Here is a 23,987-nt window from a genome sequence, read left to right as displayed (position 1 = left end):
GGAGTTTGCCAGTCTATCTCCAGCTTCTCAGGGCACCAAATAAAATTATCAGGCAGACATTTAAAAATAAATCAAGGGAGGCCAGGTTTCCATTGCTGCCTTTGCCACACTCTCCAAATAAAATAAAATTCTATGTGGAATACCCTAAACCACATATCCTGAGAGAGAGTAGTTTGCTGGGGAGGCAGGAAGAGAGCAGGCAGTTCAAATGTGAGTCTAATCTGGAGGATTTGAGTTGATATGTGGCCAAGTGGCAGAGCAGATAAAGAAAGTGTAATTTCTTTTCTGTGGTTTTGTGGGCTGGATATTTTTTTTAACTGCTTTTGCAACTGTCAAATGTTTAGCTTACACAAATAGGAGTGCATGGCTGTGAGGAAATACGCTTTATCTTTTATGCTGCTGGCTTCATTCCAGACAGTATCTGAAAGGTTTCAGGGTTTCTATAACATTTTTATGCAGAATCGGCTTCCTTTTATTTTCCCCTGGAGAGTATTTATTAACTTATGCAGAAGCAGCAAGGGTGGAAGAAAAATAATGGAGAGCGAGCGGACTTTCTCCCTCTTGTTGTTAGGAATTGGCTCAGAACAAGTGTTCAGACTGGCAAGCAAATGAACGTGTTAAGCAGCTACAAGAGTTGCCCTGTGATGCTGCATAGTCAAAGTCCTTTGCCTCAAAACCCACTTTTTATTTGCATCATCAGATTGCTTGGTGCCTGTCAGGATTTGCGTGGGTCAGAGATGCGTCTTGATGGAGTAAAGACTTGATGTTGAAGAATCCCTGTCCCACCCCACCCCCGAAGAAATGAAAATCTGAGATGATCAGTCCTAGTTTTGTTGTGTAGTGACCATAAAGATGATAAATAATGTCACAGTGATTACGTGTTGGCATTGATAGTCCCTGGGTGTGTAGTGCCTGCAGGTTCTGTGACTCAGGGAACCTGCCCTTGTCACTTTTTTGTGGATGAGGGGCAACTGACCTGTGTGTGAAGATCGGTTGTAAGTTTTTAGCAAGAACAGTTATTACTATAGGTATTTGAAATCATTATTCAAACAAGTTGTTTGAAAAACTTTAAAACTGCCTTGTTTATTCAGTTCAGAAGAGTAACTAGAAAATAAATGAAATAGATCATATCTGTTTATTTCTTTTTATTAATGAATAGTAAGTTGTGGCTAAGGCTACGTTAAGATCTTTGTCTCGATGGTCTTAGCCAACAGTGATCAAGAGCTGAAATCTTCAGGATCTGTTTCACGACACAGTCTACATGTGGGAAAGGATCGTCCTGAGGCTCTAGGGCTGTGCAAGAGGAGATCTTTGTCTTCTGTTCCTGGTGCAGCCACCCTGCTCCCTTTATCGATCTGTGAAATAAGTAGCTGGAATGTGTCCCAAAATTTCTCATTACATGTGCTTCTCAGGAAGGCATAAGAAAACGAAGCCAGCCTAGCAGAGGCAAGCCATGTTACCTCCTGCACACTGCCTTCTTGTGTGCAGTGATAGCGAGCATTTTGTAGGAACGATGCAGTAGCCAGCAGTCCAGTTGCCACTCAGAGTGTTTGCTTTCAGGAAAGAGGCTCACTAATTAACTCAGTGCGTCCCATTGACTACTCTTGCCTCTCTTGAGCAGGACATAGCTCTCTCAGGGCTGGCACTGTCAAGTACAGCAGAAGATAAGGAGGCATCTACCCAGTGTCCCAGACAGCGGGAGCGTTATCATCACCAACATTATCTTCATTTTATGTCTTGGTGTGAATCCTAAGTTGTCTTGCACCCGGGGCATCACCTTCCATTAATTGTGCTTATAGTTTGATTTTTAGCTAAAAGCATTCTCTGTACGTGGGACTGGTACTGGCGAAAGTGCTCCATAACAAAGGTATGTCAGATGAATGGTTGCAGTGGTAGTTGTGTCCTTTAGTGACTGCAGAAAGGAAATTGCTTCTCCAGATGAATCACTGGACTACCTGTGCTGGTTAGTTGTGGCCTGGGTATCTTGTGACTCCGTCTCACCGACCAGGAAGAGCATGAGTCAAATTAGCAAGTCCTTCATTGTGTCCAGATCTTCTGGAGCTTAGGCATACTGAACTTGGTGGAGGGAGTTTATATATATGCACCTAAAAAAAAGATAACTGTAGATACTGGCCATAGCTCAAAGGTATTTCAGATGTGGATAGGCTGCGAGATCAGTGTTGTAGCTTACTTATTCATTTGGCCAGTAGGTGGGTTTTGTTTCCCTAATGACAGGAATATTATTTGGGTGTTACATTGTTAAATATCTTGTCCTTCGCGTAGCTTTGGTCTGGGATGTTTCTCACCGTGGGTTCAGGAGTGTGAAAGACTTGGCGTGGCCATCAGGAATGCTCGCTGTTGCATGCCATTATTGCAGTTGTAATTTGTAACTGCAAAACTTTTATGGTTTTAAAAATGACAAACGCAACACAGGTACAGAAGAAAAATAATCTGGTGAGCCAGGGGTCTGAGTGTTAGGCAGTCGGTTTGTGAGAAAGGTGCGAGAGTGAACTCTCTAGGATGTGTCCACAGGCTGATGAAGCAAGATGAGATTCTCCTGTGCAAAATTAAGTCACTTCTTGCTGCGCATCCATCCTGCTCTCTCTAGCCCAAGGCTTATCCTGGTGTGGCCCCCTCTGTGAGCCATGTCGACACCTGAATGGTGTGTGCAGGCTGGACAAAATTACTGTCATTGGTGTGGGGGGTCTGCGACCCATTCACTTGTGTTCCTCGGCAAGAACTTGGTCAGTTCCAGTTCAGCATTGGAAAGTTAAGATAGGGATGGTATATCCAGTATGTCTGTCTCCCTGTAGTGTTGTGGTTACCTTAGAGGCAGCAGCCTCGAGGCACAAAATGTCCCTGTTTCTTCTGGACTGTGGTACCACTACGGTATGCTTTTGTGGAAATAGTCAGATATTCTTAAGGTAGCGCATTTAGTCACAGCTCAACACCCAGGAGCTGTTAAACAGGTTGAATATGAAGAGAGGGGAGAGCAGTTCTCTGGAACTGGAGAAGGGGAAGGAGAAAGGGTCAAATTGTACCACAGGAGGTTAAAAAGACCGGTCTAGGGGTATGTTTCATGTTGGTTTACTTTTCCTCCCACCACCCTCTCTTCTCAAAGAGGGAAACGCGTAATAAGAAGAGCTGCCAAAGGCAGGAGTACACAAAAGCCTCTCCAGTCTCATGGGATCTCTCGCCTTTCAACCCTTCTCTCTCGTATCTTTTTTCTCTCCCCCCCTTGTATGTCTTTCTGCCTCTGTGTGGTTGACCTCAGTGGGAGGACGCGGCTGTGTCTCTGCGCTATGTGTGATCAGATTGTTGAGCACTTCTATAAACGTTTTCTCCAGTTAAGCAACAGAGTTTTATGCAAATTAGGCAACACTTGCTCATTCAGGTAGACAAAGATCTATGCTAGTAACTCAATATATCAACAGAAGTTCATTTAAAACCAAAAATCATTTCTGTGCCCATAGCATTGCAGCAGATCATCCTTCTGATGAGCACTCAGCAAGCCTTTCCCAATTACTCAAGTTCACATCCAGAGATAAAATGGTAAATGTTGCTCTTATACTTAAGTCCAAGGGGAAAAAAAAAACAAGCATGTGACTTGCTCATTTGTAAGGTACAAGAGGCTTCATTCAAGGTGTTCACTGTTCTTCGGGTGCTGGTGTTCAGTCCGTCCTACACCACCTCTGTCTCACGCTTTCTGAAGCTGTTCAGCATTGCTCTAACCGGATTGGGTTCGTTCTCCAAGTCTTTCACAGTTTTATTTTTCACACAGCAGCAACAGTCTAGCAATTCATAGAGGAAAGCCAACACCACCAGAGAAACTACGGTAAAGATGAATATGATCAGAATAATAAAGCAGGCAGTGTTCCAGTTGTCATGAAAGGGGTATATTTTTTGCACTTGAAAGCCCAGATACTGGGAAATGGATGTAGTCTCATTCCAGTGAGTGGTGTTGAGGGTTGCCATTCTTGAAGAATTGTCTCAGCGTGCTTACTGTCACGGATTTGGAGGCTGAAAGAGAAAAGCAAAGTTTTTGAGGACTCCCTTGATCAAGAACATGTTGTGATTTTTATCCCAAACGGTAAGAACTTAAGCTCAGACTAAGTGCTCACACCTCCTACAAACATGGATTGTTGGGTTCTTTACACTTACTCACAAAACTATCGAACTCCAAGCTTACAACTTTGTGATTTGTCTGCAACGTTTATTTCAGTGCTGCCTGGTCCACGCATGCATCAAGTAGTGTAAGTTATTCTGGAATGAGAGCTGGAATGCTGCTTTATTCCAAGTATATGCAAAGGCAAAAAGGTTACAAAGAGAATCTTCAAGGTATGCAGTGGTTTCAAGGACCTGTCCATCCTTAGTCAGGAGGTTGGTGTACTTGCATGCTGTGAAAGTATGAACTGTAACTATTTTGGAGCATGTTTCCAGAGAATGGAACTGAATTTTTGGTCATTCTAGTACAAAGTAAGAGTCCTGGTTCCTTAAAACTCTATTTTAGAATTGCCTATTAGCACAGACTCATCAGCCCTGTAAAACCCTTGGCTTCAGAAGGCCGGATTTCCCTACGCGTTCATCCCCCGACTCTTCACCGCTGAGTAGAAGTTTGTGCTCGAGAAATCCAACTGCTTCATTCAGCTGCCTGAACAGCACTGAGCGTGTTTGGAAATCTCGGCCCGTTTGTGGTGCTGTGGTCGTTAGGCTAGATAACAAGGAAAACCCTACCCTTTCCGAGGAGTTCAGGTTTCTTATTTTCAACGGCATTCTCTCTGCTAGGAAAGGAATGTCGTCTTTGGGCCAATAGTGTCTGTTTGTACCCAGCAGAAGAAAAGACTGCTTTGTGGTGTGGGGGGAGAGATGAAACAGGAAGTTGGCTTCAGCAAATCCACCTTTGGCGCGAATGGTATCGCTGTGGAGATGTGTTGTTTTGGAAAGGCCGTTGCTCGAAAGCGTGGAAGTAGGCTGCGCCGCGGGACTTTCTGTAGTGTGCCTAGAACCAAAAAGCAGATCTGTCTCTCTCTGAATTCTGGGTAAGTAGGCAGATGAGGTGTTTGGCAATAGCATCTTTACAGTTATGCATCTCTCTTTCCCCCAGTTTCCTTTTTTCCTGGCTTTGCCTCCCAAAACTGAGGGAACACATGGTACTTTTGTTGTATAGTCTAATGTAATAAAAAATGTCCAAGGAGCCATAGTACCTTTTGCTTACCTGTCCTAGCGTGCTGTAAGTTGTCATTATAAACTTTGAATCCTTCAGGCCATTTAAACCTGGGTGTGGGAGTAGGAGATCAAGTCAGTTGTCCAAATTCCCTTGAGGAAATAGCAAGGAGTTTTTAGGTGAAACGTGGTGGTGAGCAGCACTGCCGGGCCAGCCGGTGTCCCGCACGTAAGCCTGTCAGTGAGCGCATGCTGGCTAAGGGGCAGCTTGCAAAACGTGCTTTTTTCTGCTGGGGTGCTGCAAAAGCCGTGGGATTATGGAAGGGGAAGAGAGGGACAAGATGGTAATTTTGTAGAAAACTGGAGCCTTATTTCCATGCCTCAGTGAGAGATTTTTTTTGGTTTGAACATAAAGCAAAAAGTGAAAACCTAGCTATGTTTGTTACAAAATGGTCCTGGATACCCACGTTTAGTTTGATTTCATTCAGTAATCAACACTGCAGGAAGAAGGGGTGACACTGATGTTTTGCTCATTAAACTGTGCTCACGGGTAATGCTTTCAAGAACCTTGCTTATCCCAGAAATTATGCTGCAGTCAATCTGTTTAGACAGTGAAAACTACAAAATGCCTGAGTACACGGGAAGTGACAAAGCCCGAGTGTGATGGTGTCTACTAAAACAGATTATTTAAAGCCATCTAAGCACCTGTTGTTGGCTTTGTGTCATTATTAAAAAAAAGGATATTGTAAAAATCAGGATGCTGCAGCCAAACCAGCTTGCAATTTGTCTTGTTTCTATTGTTCAGATATTAGACATTTTGTTCTTTATCCTTGCGTCTTTAATGGATTTAAATTCAAACGTAACAGCTTTGTTGTTGGGAAGATACCTGGCATTAGCATTTGACACAGACATTTACTGGAGCAGCAGCAGTAACTTACTCTTTCCTCTGTCAAATCTGTAATTGAATACACAAATTTGTAATTGAATACACAAAGTATGACTGAGATGGATAGGATTAATTAAACTGTTGGGTTTTTTCTTAAACGGAAGTTTACCAAGCAAATCCAAGCTAAAAATACTCCCGAGTTGAGCTGGGTCCTGGCTTTGAGAGCGTGGCTTGGTTTGGTCGTGGTCTAGGAAGGAGACTCGGCTGACCTGTTTTATGGGGCGAAAAGCCAGGAGGGTCTTTAAAGGGGTGGTCTGAAGACTGATTTGAAAATCCGCGAGAGGGAGAGAGAGTGTGCCAAAAAAAAGGATTTGGAGTCCCCTTTGAGGGGTAATTAAAACAAGCAGTATTTGAATCTGTATTTTAAATGTCAGGAGTAGATCCTAGGAAAAGAAAGGAGAGGAGGTTTGTTTTGAACTTTTAAAGCAGGTTTCTGAGACTGAGGGTTTTGTTGGAATCTGTTACACCGAAGTTGCTCACTCTGTAAACACCAGGCACAAAATATCTGCAGATGCGAAGTGTCGAATTTTAGTCATTGCTAAAAGCGATGGAGGTCTGGGGCCGCTGGAGAGCCTGGGCGTGTTTACATTGCGTAGCCGGGACCCTTTGCCGGCACCGCTCTCTGCCAAGGTGGTGGCTCTGTTCCCGAGAGGAGAGGAGCATCTTGGGCACAGCATGGCTCCCAAGGCTGCTGGCGCAGCGCAGCAGCTGGCCCCTTCCCACTCGGCAGCCGCCATCAGGGCAGCGCTTGGCACGGCGTAGAGAAGCTCGTCTGTGCGCAGGGAGGTGGAATTCAATGCCTGTGCCGGGGGTGATTGGTGCTTCTCCAGGAGGATGCTGATCTCCTTAGATTTGCACGGGGCGAGGCAGATAAACATCGCCTACTCCTTGCTGCAATTATTAAAATACAGGACTGAAGCAGCCGTTGCCGAGCCTTCAGAATTAACGCAGCACTGGCAAGGTTAGCGTCTTTGCAAGCTGTCAAAAATGGTCTGGTTTCATGCAGCTTTACTTATTTTGCAATGGCACAATTTAAATTCGTCTCGTCAGGCACTCTGGTTTGAATGCAATTCAGCTATTGTAGGTTTCCAGAAGGCAGGGAGTTAAATGTTTAATGAATTGGCTCCTGTAATATCTGTATTAGGTTTTAATTTAAAAGCATCTTCATCTTTAGACACTGCAGAGGAGCAGCTTTATTTGAAATCGTATTAATGGAGCAGAGGGAAATGACTGGCAAAAAATGATTTCAATTCAGTACTGAGGAAGTCCTGTTTCAGAAACGGCTGAACAGACCTCCTGGGGTAATAGCATTTACAAGTCTCAAATGGATTCATACCTCTCTGTATTGTATCGATCGCTGCTCCAATATTTACAAGGATAATAACGTGCAATGGGATTTTCTTCCTACCCTAACATACCAAATTTCTAGAACAGGTTTCTAGCATATCCACGAGCACAGATCTCTTTTTTTAGGCAGCTTAACTGATAACAATTTACGGAATACCCACTTGGGAGATACATTTCTTAAATTTCAGGTTTAGCTATCTTTGTTTTAAGGAAAACCCTTAAAACAAACTGTCATTTCTCTAAACCCATCTATCTTTGTTTTAAGGAAAACCCTTTCACTGTCATTTCTCTAAACCCACATAGAATCTATTACAAGGAACATGAGGCTGCAGGAAAACAAGCTACCTCCCCAGTAAGCATGAAATCCGTTTTGTTTACTGAATCTTGGCTTGGTGTATTAGCTTTTCTGTAAGATGGAGTGGTCATCAATTTTCCATTAGTGCACAGATGGTGAAAGTGCCTGTCTGATAGTGCAAGACAGGCTCCTTCTGCGTTCAGCGGAATAAAACCCTGCTAAACCTACAGAAAAATCATTCTAAGAAGCTTTTTACAGGCTGGTAGGTTACAGGCATATTTTCTTTCAGAAAACAAGATAAACCTAAGACAATGTTATAAAATGATACACACCTACCTCTTGTCTGAAAGGATGGTGAAAGAGCGCTGTTCTGGTCCCTTTTTTTAATGCAGCCTATGGCACAGCAAAGATGGAGCTTTCCTACCATTGGCTAGAGCACGATGCTGCTGACAACTTCCTTTATGCTCATTTGCATCAAGCCCTCAACCCCACCACTAAATCATTCATAGATTTGACTCTTGCGGTCTCGAATAAGAAACAAACCCCTTCCCTCTCTCATTTTTGGGATGGTCTTTTGTGCACGATGTGCTTGTTAGCGGAGAAGCGCGCTGGGAGCGTGACGGTGGCCGTGACACCGCTTTGCTCTGCGCTGGAAAGCAGCCGGTCAGACCGTGACGTTTGAAGTGTTAATATCTGCAGATTTCCAGCTTCGCCGTGTGGTTAGGTTTACTTGTCATGAACTGTCGCAGGCTGTAGCCAGGCGGATTAAACAAGATAATCTTCTTGATGCAATTGACAGAACAAATACATGATCAGTCCTCTTAACTATTTGTTGTACCTCTGAATCCCTTTTAGTCGCTTTAAACCTCTCGTTGCACCTGTGATTTTACTTATAAAATGTCCTGCATAGACATTAATTTTTAAGGGTAAATGGGGACTCACTAGGGTAAAATCCCTATAGGCTGGATTTTCATGGGAGGAGCTGGCTTTTGTTTTTCTCCCTTTTTCCATCTTAATTTAGTAACCAGAACAAAATGTTTTTCTGTAGCTGGAGTTATACTGATTCTTCTTCGTTAATTTTAGAATTGTTGTGCTATGTAAAGCCTCTAATATGACATCATGTAATAGCTTCACAATTACCAGTTGCCAGGTTTTAAATCGGACATTTGTTCCTTCGGCATTATGCATTTTACTATGTTAGCACCAGTTTCCACAAAGTCTTGACAGTAAGTATCAAAAGTGGAAAATTTGTTTGAAATTTAACTACATCCAGAGTTCCTGCTTTGTAGTTTCCTTTTATAGTGGCTTATGGATTAATGTGGAAATAGGTTGAGATGCAGTGGGGCACACATGACAAAAAACCCCATCACCTGAGGCATAGTGACTTTGGAAACTTAATTTGGAGTTTCCTGTGAAGAACTTGGCACAGACATCTAAATTTAAACACAGTGAAGGTAGCAGACTTTCTCTAAGCCTGCCACTTACTCGGTGGAGGAGATGGGTCTTTGGTGAACATCTTGAGTGCATTTTCTGGAATATGATGATTTTTCTTTTCTTTTTTCACCACCACAAACCCCTGAGCCCTTTTACTCCTTATCACCACTCTTGTCCATATCCTCCAGCTGCCCAGCAAAGACTTGGCTTAGCAGCTCTGCTCAGCACCCGCTGCATCCTCTCCCTCGGTGCATGCACTAACTTCCATGGTTCCTTTCTCTCCCTCGACTGAATTTTCCACGGAAATAGTAGGAGCTCACTGTCTCTGAAATACCTACTGTCCTGTCAAACGTGATGAGAAATCACCAGTGGATTAAAAAATTCGGGTGGTGACGAAGAGGGAATGTTCTTTTTCTGGAATAGCTGAAATTCTGAAAAGCTGTTACCATTAAGCTTGAGCAACATGATGCTGGTTTTGATAGCTCTTTGTGGGTATTTCTGTTTCAAGTGCTCTGCTAAGAGCTAAAGTTAATAGAGCAGTCATTAACAACCTCGCAAGAATTTCTGAAACGAGCTTCACACGGTAGCAAATGTCACGTTACGTGAAGACAAGAAGCAGAATTGACAACAGAGGGTATTCTGAATGGTTGATCCAGTGGTGCAGCCCACCAAGTTGAAATGTTTTGAGTTTATGGGGGTGGGTTTTAATAAATTCTTCACTAGATCTACTTTTTAAAATATTTTTATTATTTTAAAAAGCCGAGCATAAGCAGAACAGCCTTCCTTTACCTTTTGGTGCTTGACCTGAATTAGTGTGTCGTAAATGATTATGATATGTTAGGGCACAGAATTAAACGTGTACTGTTATGGTAGTAATGCTGCAGTTGTTTGCTCTTTTCTTGATGGTCAGGTCCCAGTAATTTTATATTTATGGAGCTCTGCTCAGAAGTTAGCTCTGCTGACGGCTAACTGTGGCTCTGCGTGCTAGCAGAGTCCTCTGAGGGTGATGGCTCCTGCAGCACGCGTTTCTGCCCGTAGCTGTAATGGTGAAAGCTTATGGAAGTGGAGTGAGAGAGATGGTGTGCAGAGCCAACAGTGTTGTTGAAAGCATCATTCAATTGTTTGTTTTCTCCTTTTGTAGATCACAGCAATGGATCATTTAACTTGAAAGCCCTTTCAGGAGGCTCTGGCTACAAGTTTGGAGTCCTTGCTAAAATAGTGAATTATATGAAGGTATAGTGTTTTGATGTAAAATTATAATGATTTTAACTTTAGTTATTTATTCTCCTGTCGTAGCTGAAAGATGCTGAATATTTCAGGCTCTCAAACTCTTCTGCTGCAAGAGTGAGAATTTCAAGAAGCTGCTTGTTAAATTCAAAATGCTGTCAGTAAACAAAATGGTCAGCATGTTGTTCCATTACAAAATCCTAATTATACCAGGTCACTTTAAAACCAGGATAATGGTTTTTCTTTGCAGTACAAATAGGAATTGTCAGATGCTGTCAGCTTTTAGGATTCATGAGCTGTTAATCAAAATAACTTGTCATTTGGTGCTTGACAAATGACTTTGTCATCAATCTCAGCTGCGACTAATTTTTTTTCCTCATATTCTCAAAAACCCTAAATTGCAACTCATATGCTATGTGTACTGTGTCTGTCGTGGTTTTGCAAAAGTTGTTTTGTCATCACAATATACTGGGTTTAGTTACTCCATCATAATGGAGTTGCTGAATAGTATAAGTACAGAACTCTAATAGATCCTATTTACTTTTCCAGACTCGGCACCAGCGTGGTGATACATATCCATTAACCCTAGAAGAGATTTTGGATGAAACACAGCATTTAGATATCGGACTCAAACAGAAACAATGGTTAATGAGCGAGGTAAAGAAACCATGTGTTGAGATTTTAATTAGAGACAAACCTGTGTTATACATGTTTATTTCATTACAAGCTCTGTCAATATATATCCCCCCCTTTAAGAAACTACATTGGTTCACCTGTATGTGTCTCTTGTACCTCCAGCTGTTGAGGTAACTGTGCAATGAAAGTTCTTCTGATGTTTTTAGGAACCTGTTAGAATTGTTACACAGTATATTTTATGTCAAGTGAATTTATTAATCACTAATTTTATACAAACAAGCTGGTTTTCTTAAGGGATCTCTTAAAAAAAAAAAAAATTCAAGCAGAAAGCTTTTCCAATATTGATAATGTTAAATTAACTAAACCAAAGGAGTGTGCTGAAATTGTGGGGTAAGAGATCTTCAAATTCCACTGCTGGAGTTCATGAATCTGACTCCAGATCATGGAATCATAGAATGATTTGGGTTGACTGCTAGGTTTCGTTCTTACAGATTTACTGTAACTTGCCACCATCCTAGTATTTAATTGATCTGAATGTCTTCATGGAATCTCAAAATTAATAAATCAGCAAAAGACTGTATTTGGTATTTTTACTTGATTGGCATGTCTGGTTTTGCTCAGGTCATGTTTAAAATCCTTGTAACAGAGCAGTAAGGGCTGCTGAGACATGGGGGGGGGGAAAAATCTCTGCATAGTAAAACTAGTATGGTTTTAGTGAATACAGGCAGTAGCATTCCTTCACTACCAGTACCAATGTTCTGGGGTACAGAAACCTCCAATCTGTCAGTGCTGGTTGTAACGAAAGCTTGACTTTGCTGAAATCTTTCAAAAGGCAGCTCCAGGTTGTTTCCATAATGAACCGGAATATCAGGATGGAATGATAAAGCTCCTCCCAAAGAGTGTATATAAAATATCTCTGAATTGCTATTGGATGAGAAAAGGTAACCGAATACTCTGCAGTGCCACACTTTGTTACCTTCTCTGCTGTAGGTGCTTCCTCCCTCCTTTCCTTTCTGGGTCTCCTCTCTTTCTACTTTCAGGGTCAGGCTGGCATCTGCAGAAGGAACTAAGTAGAGTTGCCTTGTGTTACAGGTGAACTTCCATTGTGGTACTGGCTGCACAGCAAAACTGATTCGGAGCATATCTTAAATCATTTCAATTGCCATGGGGTTGGAATTTGATCATCTTTCAGGTCCCTTCCAACCTAAATCATTCTGTGGTCCTGTGAACTTCTGGTCAGCTTCACTCTGAAGCTGGCATCCTAAGTGAAATCCTACTGTGCAGGAGGTCTGCTCTTCCTCATTTCTTCTACAGCTGCTGGTGCCAGTTGGCAGCAGTTGGGAAAGACTGACTCTGGTTTTGTTCGTTGCCATGTTAATGCCATTCACGTTTGTAACATCCATGTGATCTGGGCTTCATACGCAGAGATGTGCGTTTGCACTCTGTATTCAGTCAAAGCACAATTTTTTGCATTCCATCTTCCTTTGTATTTTCATTCCTTTCTCCACAAGGAAGGCGTGCGGCTTTCTGCTGTAAGAGGCTTCGTGGACCTTCGAGCCCAAAGGCATTAAGTGAATGATGTTAAGCCTCCTTTGGTGCTTTGTGCTTTATGTTGTGGCGAATTATGCCTAGGCTGGTTGATCTAGGATCCAAGGATTTAAAACCCGTTTCAAACTCAAACCTCCAATCTGGCAGCTGTAACGTACGGCTGATGTGCTTTAACTGCTCAAAAGCACACTAGAAAAAAGTACTAGTGTGGGTTCTTTTTCGAGGTTTAAAATTTATGTCGCTATTACAGGCTCTAGTCAACAATCCGAAAATAGAAGTAGTAGATGGGAAGTACGCTTTCAAACCCAAATACAACTTGAAAGATAAAAAGGCTCTGCTCAGGCTCTTGGACAAGCATGACCAGCGAGGGCTGGGAGGAATCCTTTTAGAAGATATTGAAGAAGGGCTACCCAATGCACAGAAAGCTATAAAGGTGAGTAGCACGTGTCTGCGATCCAGCGAACCCGTTCTGGTTAGCTTCTCAAAGGGGAGGTAGAGGCTTAAGAGAGAATTCTCTCATGAGTTGTCACTGTTCTTTAGATAACTCAAAAGCTATTTCAGAAGACCTACTATAGTAGCTTTTGCTGTATTTCATCCTTCACTTTCATATTTGGCCTGACGTCTCAGCACAGCTGTCAAATCTCTTTCTTGCAATAGACTCTGGATCTCCCACATTCCAACTGTAGGCATTTAGTTCTGCTTTTATACCTCGATCTCAGTCCTCCGTATTTCATCTTTGATTTATTAGTGTACTTCCGTCAGCGTCTGCTTTGGATGCTTTTCACTGCCTGTTACTTCGCTGCTCCTCTAGTTTGTTGTGCTTTCTGTAGCACAAGATCTGGGTCTGTTATTCAAGTTGGAGTCTTTTTTCTTGGAAACAAAGTGATTTTGAGTTGTTCTTTTCGATTTGTTTTTGAGGCTTTAGGGGACCAGATCATCTTTGTTAATCGCCCTGATAAGAAGAAAATTCTTTTCTACAATGACAAGAGCTGTCAGTTTACTGTGGATGAAGGTAGGTGTCTGTTTACATATGTTGCCATGATAGTTGATGTGAATTCATCTTAAGCACCTATATGTATAAGCAGTCTTTGGTTACAGCAAGTCTTTTTAGGTGTTAATGAAATATTAGGTATATCTAGACGTGAGGAGAATGGTCTATATTAACACAAGGCTAACAAGGCTAGCGAGTGAGTTCTGGGGTAATATCCTCTGGTTTATAATGGATACATTGGAATGTGACACCAGGGATCCAAGTATAGCACTACAGAAGAAACTAAAAATCACCTGACTGTAATGAAAATGGCATCTAACATTTTGCTGTGCAAAGGGCAGCCAAAAAAACCCCAAAGAATGGCTTCTGGATGCAAGTCTGTTGGGTTCTTTTCCAGTTTATTAATCGTGTGCCTTTTATTGGTGAACACGATGAGGAGCAACACATGGAACAGAAGGAGGAAGAAAACAAGGAGGAAGTGTGAGCAGAAGTCCTGAGAAGGGGATTTGCAACTGGGAGGAATGCATAGACGTGAGGTAGTGCCACTGCCTAGAGCTGGGGTGGATTTGGGACTTGAGAAGCTCAGCATGTGTTTTCTGTATAACGAATAGCAGTAAAATCCTCTGGTGTGATGTGCCTGTTTACACACAAAAATTAATTACACTGTTTGTTCCAATAACGCCATTTATGCCAACATCAGATGCCTGTACATACAGAAGGGAGAAGGCAAGCTTTTAAATGACTCGGCGACAACGAACGCTTTGTCCTGTTAACATACTGTTCTTGTAACATGCTGCATAAAACCATCTTATAATGTCACATTAGGGTTAAAAAAAAAAAAAAAAAGAAGAGTTTTGGTAGCAACTTGAGCTGCTCTATTTCATAGAATCATAGGACAAAGCATAAAGTTGGTTTTTTGTTTTGACTAGCTTAGGGAGACTTTATTTTCAATAGAATCAAGCAAAGGGAAATGTGTATCGTTAAGTTAATTGTTACGTACCACACTTGCCCTCTCAGTAATAATAGCTTTCTTCCACAGAGGTAGTTAAGTAGCTGTGACATCTACAGCATTTAAAAATCACAGAACGGTTTGGGTTGGAAGGGACCTTAAAGACCATCCAGTTCCACCCCCCCTGCCATGGGCAGGGACACCTTCCACTAGACCAGGTTGCTCAAAGCCTCATCCAGCCTGGCCTTGAACACTTCCAGGGATGGGGCATCCACAGCTTCTCTGGGCAACCTGTTCCAGTGCCTCACCACCCTCTCCAGGAAGAACCTTCTCACTTTCAATTCAAACCCGTTACCCCTTGTCCTGTCACTACAGGCCCTTGTAAAAAGTCCCCCCCAGCTTCCTTGTAGCCCCTTCAGGCACTGGAAGGTGCTATAAGGTCTCCCCAGAGCCTTCTCTTCTCCAGGCTGAACAAGCCCAACTCTCTCAGCCTGTCCCCATGGCAGAGGGGCTCCAGCCCTCGGACCATCTTTGTGCCCTCCTCAGGATATAAAATATAAAAATTCCTTCAAAATATTGCAATTAATCTCTCTTTAAACATCATTTCTGTCACTGCTTCATAGTGGTAGTGAGAACTGTATGCGTAATGCAGAATTACAAGCCTTTAGTCAGCATTCGCTGGGAAATTTCTCACCTCCCAAATTCTGTAGGTTTACAATCAACACTGTCATCCGGTTCTGATAGTGTCTCTCCAGTCCATCAGCCCACAGATTTTAGGGATCCAAACACAGCCAAAACTTTTAGAAATCAGTGCTGTTGCAGTAACTGTTAAGACAAAGCTTGGAAGTTTGTAGCAGTTACGTATTGTATTATAGTCACGATTGCTGATCATTTCTTCTTGTGCAATTTTTTTCTGGATAACTGTCATCCAACCATCCTAAGAGAGTTATCAGAGTGAGACCTCTACCCTGTTGCTCTTAGTTTGTAATAACTCCAGGATTAACTTTGAAATATAATAAAAGAGCCCCTTTGACTGAGAACGCAGCAAGAGACTTTTGCCAACTCTTCATCAGGTAGCCAGTATAAATCCAAGGCTGTTCCTATAATGCATTATATTTTAGCACACCCAGCACTGATCTGTGTTTAGGAACAAGCAATGCAGGCTATTTTTGCGAGAGGGGGAATAAAATTAAAACCCGAAACTGTAAAACAAAATGTTTAAGCCTTTTGGCTCAGTCTCCTGAGGAAGGCTGGCGTTCAAGCCTGCAGTCTCTGTAACGAAGGGCTCGCTAGTGTGCAGGGTGTTTGTAGTTCAAGGTGGCTTTGCTTCCTTTCATCCGCAGATGGCAGCACGTTCCCACCTCCTCAGAAAGTGGGGTTTTGTGTTGTTGCCTTCCTGCTGGTTTGGGGTTTTCTTTTCAGGCGGATGATGCCGCTTTGTTCTGAGAGGGGGGAGGAATACTTCCTCTTTTGTGAATTTTGTGATCTACCTGCGTATGCCACAACTCTTAAAACGTCCCTGGGTGGGTTCACTTACTTATTGCAGTTGGAACAGGTCCTTTTTCCAGCCATGTTATCTTGTGATGAAGAAAATCCATCCTTCCCGAGCAGTTTCGCTGTATGATTTTTTCCAGAGCACCAGAAACATGTCTTTCAGGGAGTCACTGGCAGAATTGCCTGCATACAGGATGAGCTATGACACGTTTCTGCATTAGCAGTGCTGTTTCAGCTCATTATTTCCAGCAACATTAAAACAGAGTTTTTAGAAGATTCAAAAATAAGCCTTGAAGTGTTGTCAGACTCTTTGATCTAGCAGCCGATGACAGTTCAAAATATGTTTCTGGTTTACTGTTTATCCTTAGAAATAAGGCCTCTTCAGTGCGTGATTCTGCTGTTGTATGACACTCCAGTTTCAAACGCATGTTGGCTGGGATTAATATCCTCCAAAAGTTAGGCTTCCTCTCCCATCGCTGTCTGAGCTCTGTGGGTAGTCAGTCGAGAAGGAGGAGCTGCCGAGGCATTTTGGAGGTTGCTGTCTGAAGCAGTGGGAGGAACTGCTTTTTGGCAATGCCTCTGTCTGCCCTGACTACAGTTGTTTTGATGGCTGAACTAGCTTTTGAAAATCCCAGTGTACGGCAGCAGTGGTGCAGTAGCTATATATCGTGATCTTAAGGGTACTGGGGAAGGCTTTTTGCAGTAAGGAATGGCTTTTGTTCTTCCTTTTATGTGATTAGCCAAGGAAGGTTCAGATTGCATGTGTTCCTTCTTGACTTCCTGACTAATTAATCTTCTGTCAGTAGTGTGTAGCTGAAAGCATTTATAAAAGCCAGACCAGATTCAGGTTCTCCGGCCAAGTAAAGCACTGCCTTTTTGTGCTGGGGCTGAACACTTTGCATGTGAACCAGGCTTTCACCCCGTGCTGGATGATTGCTGAAAGGCCAGTCTGATTGCTTCACTGGTAGAGATTGTATCTTCTATGTCTGACTGCAATATAGGAAGTATTTTAATGCCTAAAAATTTGTTTTCTTAATTACATGTTTTTTATGTTCTTCGCAAGCACCTTTGAAGAAATTTAAAGAATGCCCAAAGCCTTTTAAATTTAACAGTATAGAAACTGCTTGGGATCAGTGATGGCATATGGCTCTGGCTTTGAATTCCAAGACGGTCGAAGAGCAGCACAGACTTAATATCATGCACCTTTTGCTTTTGGTATAGCTGTAGTACTGTGCTCCCTGGGACTGGTATGAAGCAGAATTCCATATTCCCCGCTACTCATTTGTTTATTCCCATCCACACTGTTATTGTCTCTTGTCCCGTGATCAGATTTTGGCTCAGCTCAGGGAAGATTTTTAAGCTGTTTTTCATATCTGGCAGATTTTATTACCAGTGTGATAGAGCAGTTTATCTCCAGAAGTCATCTCAACTGTTTTGTAAGAGCAGGTGAGGCAGCCAGAATGCAGGATAAGCTGCACCAAAGTCACCATGGAGCCCATTTACCCATGACTTTGTTCCCCAGATGTAAGCGTTCAGAGAAAGGAGGCGTGTTAGTGTAATCACTCAGGGGATGTCAGCACAAGTTGTTTTCGTATATGAGGCACCCCATGACGCAGTGAAGTTGAGGTAACTGTGCATCCTTACCCCTTGGGTATTTCAGAGACAGAAGGTGTTTGCAGACTGTTTTTAAGCTGCCCTCTGCTTTGCTGTCTGTTGATTGCTGCTGGTCGAAGCTTATTGTTTTAAGTCTGTGCATGCAGACATTTAAACCGACCTTTCAATCAGCTCACGGTCTCACTCTCGCCTCTCATTACTTGGAAGAACAGAAGTTAGTTATCTGGAGGTGCAAGGGAGCAGCCTCTGAGTTGTGTCCATTCCGTTAAGCTTCTGAGTTACAATATTTTAGTGGTCAATTGAGCACCTGCCTCGGGTACTGGATTGCAGCTTTCTGCCTCTTCTGGGGAGGATGTGTATTTGGCATCAGGACGTAATGCTCATGTCTCTTGAGGGTTCGAAGCATCTGAGTTGCTTTGGCCAGAAACTCTTTGGAAATTTCTCCCCAGGGGACTTTTTCTGTGCTCCGTCTTGTCACAGCAGCCAAAGCCGTAGGAGAAATTGTCAGCTTGTCTGAATGCAGCCTGCTACAGTCAGGTAAAGCCTTACTGTCTCGACTGCTGGACAGGTTTTTTCCTTCCATAGCTATTATATTGCTTGTTCTGGCTGATCTATCAAATAGCTCTGTGGATCTGATGGAAGAGTGTCTCACCTTCGCTGTGCTCCGATGGTGTAAAGATCAGCTAGCGTTTGACAGGAGGTGGAGAAGGAAAATGGGATGTGCTCTGTCATTGTAACGGTAAAGTGTTGCATCTGAACCTGTTCTCCATGCCTGGCTGAAGCAGGCCAGCATGTGGGGAGCTTTCTGCCCCAGCAGTCCCCTTCCAGCCTCTCACACTGGTACCAAATTCCCTGTGCCCTGCCCACAGGCAAAAGAAAGCCGTTGTAAAAAGTGGATCTGCTCTATTGAAACCTAGGAACTGCCTTCTGTCGCTGTTGTCTGCTCTTCAGACACATCAGCTCCTCGCAGTATTTTGTCTTCTCTCCCCAGAGACAGGCCAGCTTGCCGCATCCTCCTGCCCGGCCAACCGTAGGCCTGGACACTACTCCAGAGGTGGTGGAGATTGGTAGTCCGGTCGCTGCATACCATTTCTTCCTCTCTGGCCCCTCTTACGAACTGTTTTTTGCAGGTAGTGACCCCCTGTGTTGCTTGGAGCCACAACAAAGGCCAGAGTGACAGTATTCCAGATTCTTCTCAAAGAAGTTGGAGAAACCTCTTTCTGTCTTGGGTCAAACGTATGAGTTTTGAAGTGCAGCAATAGCACAGCTACAAATGCAGATGGTTGTTTCTTGAGAGCTGTAGTTATTGCCAGCTTTTCCCATAGGCTCTCATATTTCAGGGAGGATGTCACAATCATTCAGATAGCGTATTCCCAAGGTCTAAACTTTCACTAGCTGATGGGGGCATAGTCCTTGGAGACTTCTGAATAAATCTGACAGGTAATGTGGAAATGGTTCAGTGCCAGCCAGACAGCTGCTCTCTTTCTTCAGGTCGTGCATTTAGCTCAGTGTCTGGTGTTACACCAAATCGGTTTTGTGATGAGATGATAGATCTCTTTTCCTTTTAGATGGCACCCTAAATGCAAACAGCTACTGTACACGGCCATCTGGGCGGTGGCAGCTCTGCATGCTTCTCCACCTTTATCCTATGCTTTTAGTTCTGAACCAAGCCTTTAACATGGACTATTTCCAGGGTGGGGGTAGGTACGTGTTGTTGTGACTCCCCCCTTTCCTTAGGCAATAGGATATTTTAATGCCCTACGTGGAGCTTCAGCATGGGAAGAAGTTTCTTTTGCAGTTACCACAATCAAAGCAGTAGTGCTGAAAGCAACTTGATTTATGAAGCATTTTTAAATGGAGTTGTAGAACACTGTATAGTGACTCTGGTGGGGCCAATTAGTGGATTAAATTATCTGTATGTAAAGTCCATTTTAGCTTTGCGGTTTTGATTCTTGATGACTGTTACATTTATATTTCTTGGCCAAGTTTAAAAGGTGAACGTGCAGCTGTAATGGTGGTATAACTGCTGCATTACAAGAAATGCAAAATGCTGTGGTTAGATATTAACCGTGATCTGCACTTCTGTGCATGTTGATCCTTGAAGAGCTGACCATTTATTTTCTAGTGTTTAATTTTTCACTTCTGTTCCCCCGAAGAATGTAGACCAGTTTAACCTTAAGTACCTATCCTCAGCCTGGGATTTTTTTTTTTTTGCACCAGGGCATATTTGTCCATGTGTCATGAACTCTAGTAAGGAGATGCATCATCTGTGCTTGAGGCAGAACATTATAAATAAAAAGACGTTGTCATGTAAGAGTTGAGAGTTATCAGGTCTCTCATCTGCTATCGCCTCGTGTACACGTGCCTGTCGTGCATCTTGGAGGACTAACCTGCACCTCTTAACTCCCACAGGAGTCATCTGTGCGGGGCCAAAGGCAGCATAGCATGATACAATCTCAAAGCATCCCTAGCCGGGATCTGTTTGATAGCCATGCTATCAAAGCACGGCTTTGATATCAAAGTTTGTGTGCAGCCTTGTCGCTTCATGTGTGAACTGCAGAAACAGAGGATTTGAAATATGGTTACTCGCCAAGTGTGGTACTACGTTTGCACACCCATCATCTGATTCATCTTTCCAAGCAGCCACCGGCTCTCCGGTGTCCAGATGAGTCCAGTTTGGATGTTGAGGACAGGGAGGGGGCCTGAACAGAAAGGAAATAGCTTGAAAAGAGCGTGTTCTGCTCAAACCAGGGGGATGCGACAGGACCCTTGCGCAGGCTTCTGCTGTTAGACTTAGCCTGAGTGCTCATCGCTGAGAAATTCAAGGCCAGGCTGGATGAGGCTTTGAGCAACCTGGTCTAGTGGAAGGTGTCCCTGCCCATGGCAGGGGGGTTGGAACTGGATGGTCTTTAAGGGCCTTTCCAACCCAAACCATTCTGTGATTCTATGAAATCTCTCTTGCACGTTCAGCTTTGATCGTAACACAACCTTCCCCACCTGCCGCAACAGGATTAGGTGAGAGATGATCTGTGATAGCTGGCACTGCAAGCCGTGCCGAAAGCCTGGAATCGCACTCAAAGTGGATGAGCGGACGGAGAATGTCTTGATTCCAGTGTCAGTCCTTGCATTAACTTCCCTGAAAATAGCAGTCTCGATGATTCCGTTGGGCTGTATATAGCTTGTATGAGAAACGGGCTGAGCACTGTCTCCCTGTAAGCAAAAGTGGTGTTTTGACAGGATTTAGTTCTCTTCAAAAACACTGCATTACCAAAAATGAACATTGTTGTTCTTCACTGGCACAATTCCTTTCTTTTGTTTCCTGGAAAGCTTGAACGACCCCTTACTGTTGGCAACGGAAAGAAAAGAAAGACCTGAGACTTAAAGCATGTAATTTCCTAGAAAAACAAGATGCATTAGGAAGGGAGCTGGTCCAAGTGCAGGAACCAAGTCTGTTATGTGGTCCTTTTGTACGGTGCCGTTGCGTTGCGGCGTGTCTACAGCGTGTATCTGTGGCAGACCGTCGCTGGAGCGTTTCATCGCCTCCTGCGCAGGACAGCTTCATAAGCATGCAGAAGTGGTGGTTGTTTTGACAACTGTATACTAAATTTATCTGGAAATAAAGGGAAAAATTTAGTCTTGCGTTGCTATGTGCGCCTCGTGTTTTATTTATAGCTTCTTAGCCAAACCTGCTGACAGGATATATCTAACTTACTGCCTGGGGAATGAAGGGAGGTAGGATTGTACCAGCCGCTGCCTGGAGAAGGCATTCCAGAGGCTCTGTGAAACTTTACGTGAGGCAGAAAGAGTGCAGGCAGATGGCAGCTGCTCTAATTAAGACTTACTGTCTCTGTCTTTCTTCCTGCTGCTGTGGCTTTTAAGGTATCTCTCTTCTTTTTAACACCAGAGGAATTTTAGTGATTTATTATCTGTACAGCGTGGTGTGTATTATATTCCACTGATAAACGAGCTTCAGCCCACTGAAGCAAATGTCTTGGATCTTCAGTAAATTGGACTATGAGATGACAGGTCTCCCCAGACAATGGCAGCTGAGGATGTGTAAATGAAGTTGCCATTTACGGTTAGTTATTACCCTTCACCGGGATCTTTTGAACTGAGGCTTAGAAAACACGTTGATGGTCTGCACAGTCGCTAGACCAAGGAGAGGCTCCGTAGCATATTGGCGTTAAAAACACGCGTTGCCTGCGGGTGCTCCTCGTGCTGGAGTGCAGTTAGCACAGCTGAGCATCAGCTCATCTTTTTCTGTTAAGTGTTGGGGGTGTCTTGTCGGGGTTGGTTTGTGGGTTGGGGTTTGGGTTTATTCTGGCGGTGGTTCGGGGGTTGGTTTTGGAAGCGCGGCGGGCGTTTGGAGCGGGTTAGTGGGATGCCCGCTGGCGGCGCTCGCCGCGTCTCTACCCTCACAGACGGACATGCCAGAATACTTCAGCGTTTGAAACCAAGTCTGTTTCTTCCCTTCGTGCGGGGGCTTTGCCCAGGGTTTGTTCATTGGGATGGAAAACGAGGGTTGCTTTGGTGTTTCAGAATTTCAGAAGCTGTGGAGGAGCATTCCCGTGGATTCTATGGATGAGGAGAAAATTGAAGAATATCTGAAACGACAGGGTATTTCTTCCATGCAAGAAACTGGACCAAAGAGAATAGTAAGAGATACAAATTACAGATCTTTCTAGGAGATTCCCCCTTCCTGACCCCGCAGTGTTAATTCCAAAACACGCTGGTGAGCCTATGCACAGCTGCTTTCTGTAGCTCGGGGAAGTGTGACCAGTTTTAAGAAGTTGCAAAAAACAAGTGCTGTAGCCAGCAGTCAGTGTTTTTATAACTCGTTTGAGCCAGCGTAATCCAAGCAGCATCAAGAAGAGGGCAAATGCCAGAAGTCCCTGTGAGCTCTAAAATGGAAGCTTCTACTTAAAGCTGTACAATACATTAGGAGTAGAACAACAGCAACTTCTTTGGGGGGGGGATGTTAACTTTTTCTTTTCTGCTAAATAGCTTTGAAATCCCGATGGGCACCGTGTAACCTGCCTCCCACCACACACACACGCACACACTGCTCTCCAAACTGGGTGCAATACGCTCGTGCTTTCCTGGGAGGCCAAAATGGCTGCAAGGTCTCTCCAAAGATGCCTTCTTTCTGGCTTCAAACAATTATTTTTTTTTACATTTATTTTTTATGTGATACACCCTGTCTTTTCTCTTCTGCACTTGCCTTCAGACTGTTCTTTCATGAGACCCGTTCTGTGTAATGGTGGATAGAATTACGGGGCACGTATCTGCTTCTGTAGCTGCACGGGAGGGTTTGGCAACCTTTCTTACATAGTGTGCGTGGGATACGGAGGCTCTGCTCTGTCCCCAGGGTCATCTCCCGGCCTGGATTTGAACTGAATGCTGTTGCTTGCTGTTGCTTCTTGCAAAAACAAGCAAGCACCTTCCCCTGGTCTCTGCAGAAGTGTTGACTAGCTTGGTGTCCCACTACAGGTCAAACGTCGCAGCTGGAGGGCAGATCTTTTGACTCCTGTTTTCTTTCTTCTTGTAGGCTCCTATTCAGAGGAGGAAGAAACCTGCTTCTCAGAAGAAACGTCGATTTAAGACTCACAATGACCACTTGGCTGGAGTATTAAAAGATTACTCTGATGTCGTTCCTGGCAAGCAGTGACCGGTTGAATTCTGGAGCAAACACGCATTTTTATACAGGCTTTTTGCCACTCAAGCTCAGTGTCTGCTCGCAGAAAGACTGTCTGTGTATAGTCATGTGATGTGTTTCCCCCATCCCAGCCACTGCCGAGATGAAACAGGTCAGTTTAAGAGCGAGTAGGAACTACTAAATTTAGCGCTAAATTTAATTAGCTAATGGGAAATGTGTCTTTAAGTAAGAGGTTCTCGGTAGTTGCCTCTTGGCATAGGGTGATAAATGGTGCTCAGTATGTAATGCAGGAGTTCCTATTCGGTGCTTAACTCTGCTTTTACGTTGCTTAATGGGTGTTTACCTGGAACTACCTACAAGAGGCTTTCCAGTAGAATTATTCAATTCTAAATACCAATACTCAATCAAATTCAGCATTTGTTTTACTTATTTCAGGAAAACCTTTTCCTAAAATCACTGCAGGCGAGTTTCTTTCCCAGTCAAATTCTCCCATGGTTTGTATGCTTCTTCCTTGCCGCGGGACTGAGCTTTGCTGAACGGCGGTGATATCTGAGGCTCAAACTCAGAAACAACCCTCTCCCCGACTCCCAGCGGGCTGCAGGATGGCAGTGCAGCTGTAGCTTCCTGATGCTAATCAGAAATTGCCCTCGGCAATTTCTCTTCACTGTAGTGGATGCACTTGTGTTG

At 43.6% G+C, this 23,987-nt stretch overlaps 2 protein-coding genes across 2 annotated transcripts in view; one reads left to right on the top strand and one right to left on the bottom strand.

Annotated features, from left to right (window-relative positions):
* Positions 1 to 23,659, top strand: part of GTF2E2 (general transcription factor IIE, polypeptide 2, beta 34kDa) — a 24,805-nt gene extending 1,146 nt beyond the window's left edge. The window contains exons 2-7 of the mRNA XM_010149502.1: positions 10,327 to 10,418; positions 10,962 to 11,069; positions 12,847 to 13,029; positions 13,515 to 13,608; positions 22,184 to 22,299; positions 23,193 to 23,659. Coding sequence (XP_010147804.1) covers positions 10,327 to 10,418; positions 10,962 to 11,069; positions 12,847 to 13,029; positions 13,515 to 13,608; positions 22,184 to 22,299; positions 23,193 to 23,312 — 713 coding nt within the window. The 3' untranslated portion in view covers positions 23,313 to 23,659. The remainder of the gene's footprint in view (positions 1 to 10,326; positions 10,419 to 10,961; positions 11,070 to 12,846; positions 13,030 to 13,514; positions 13,609 to 22,183; positions 22,300 to 23,192) is intronic.
* SMIM18 (small integral membrane protein 18) lies at positions 3,682 to 3,975 on the bottom strand. The gene has a single exon (XM_010149501.1). The coding sequence runs from the start codon at positions 3,973 to 3,975 to the stop codon at positions 3,682 to 3,684; it is 294 nt and encodes a 97-aa protein (XP_010147803.1).
* Positions 23,660 to 23,987: the final 328 nt, after the last annotated feature.

This window comes from Eurypyga helias, unplaced genomic scaffold (genome assembly GCF_000690775.1).
Source record: "Eurypyga helias isolate BGI_N326 unplaced genomic scaffold, ASM69077v1 scaffold33433, whole genome shotgun sequence".
Classification (NCBI taxonomy): domain Eukaryota; kingdom Metazoa; phylum Chordata; class Aves; order Eurypygiformes; family Eurypygidae; genus Eurypyga; species Eurypyga helias.
This window is presented reverse-complemented; position numbering and strand designations above follow the sequence as displayed.

Coding starts and splice junctions, on each gene's coding strand:
- SMIM18 (XM_010149501.1), bottom strand. CDS start 3,975: ATGGCAACCCTCAACACCACTCACTGGAATGAGACTACATCCATTTCC.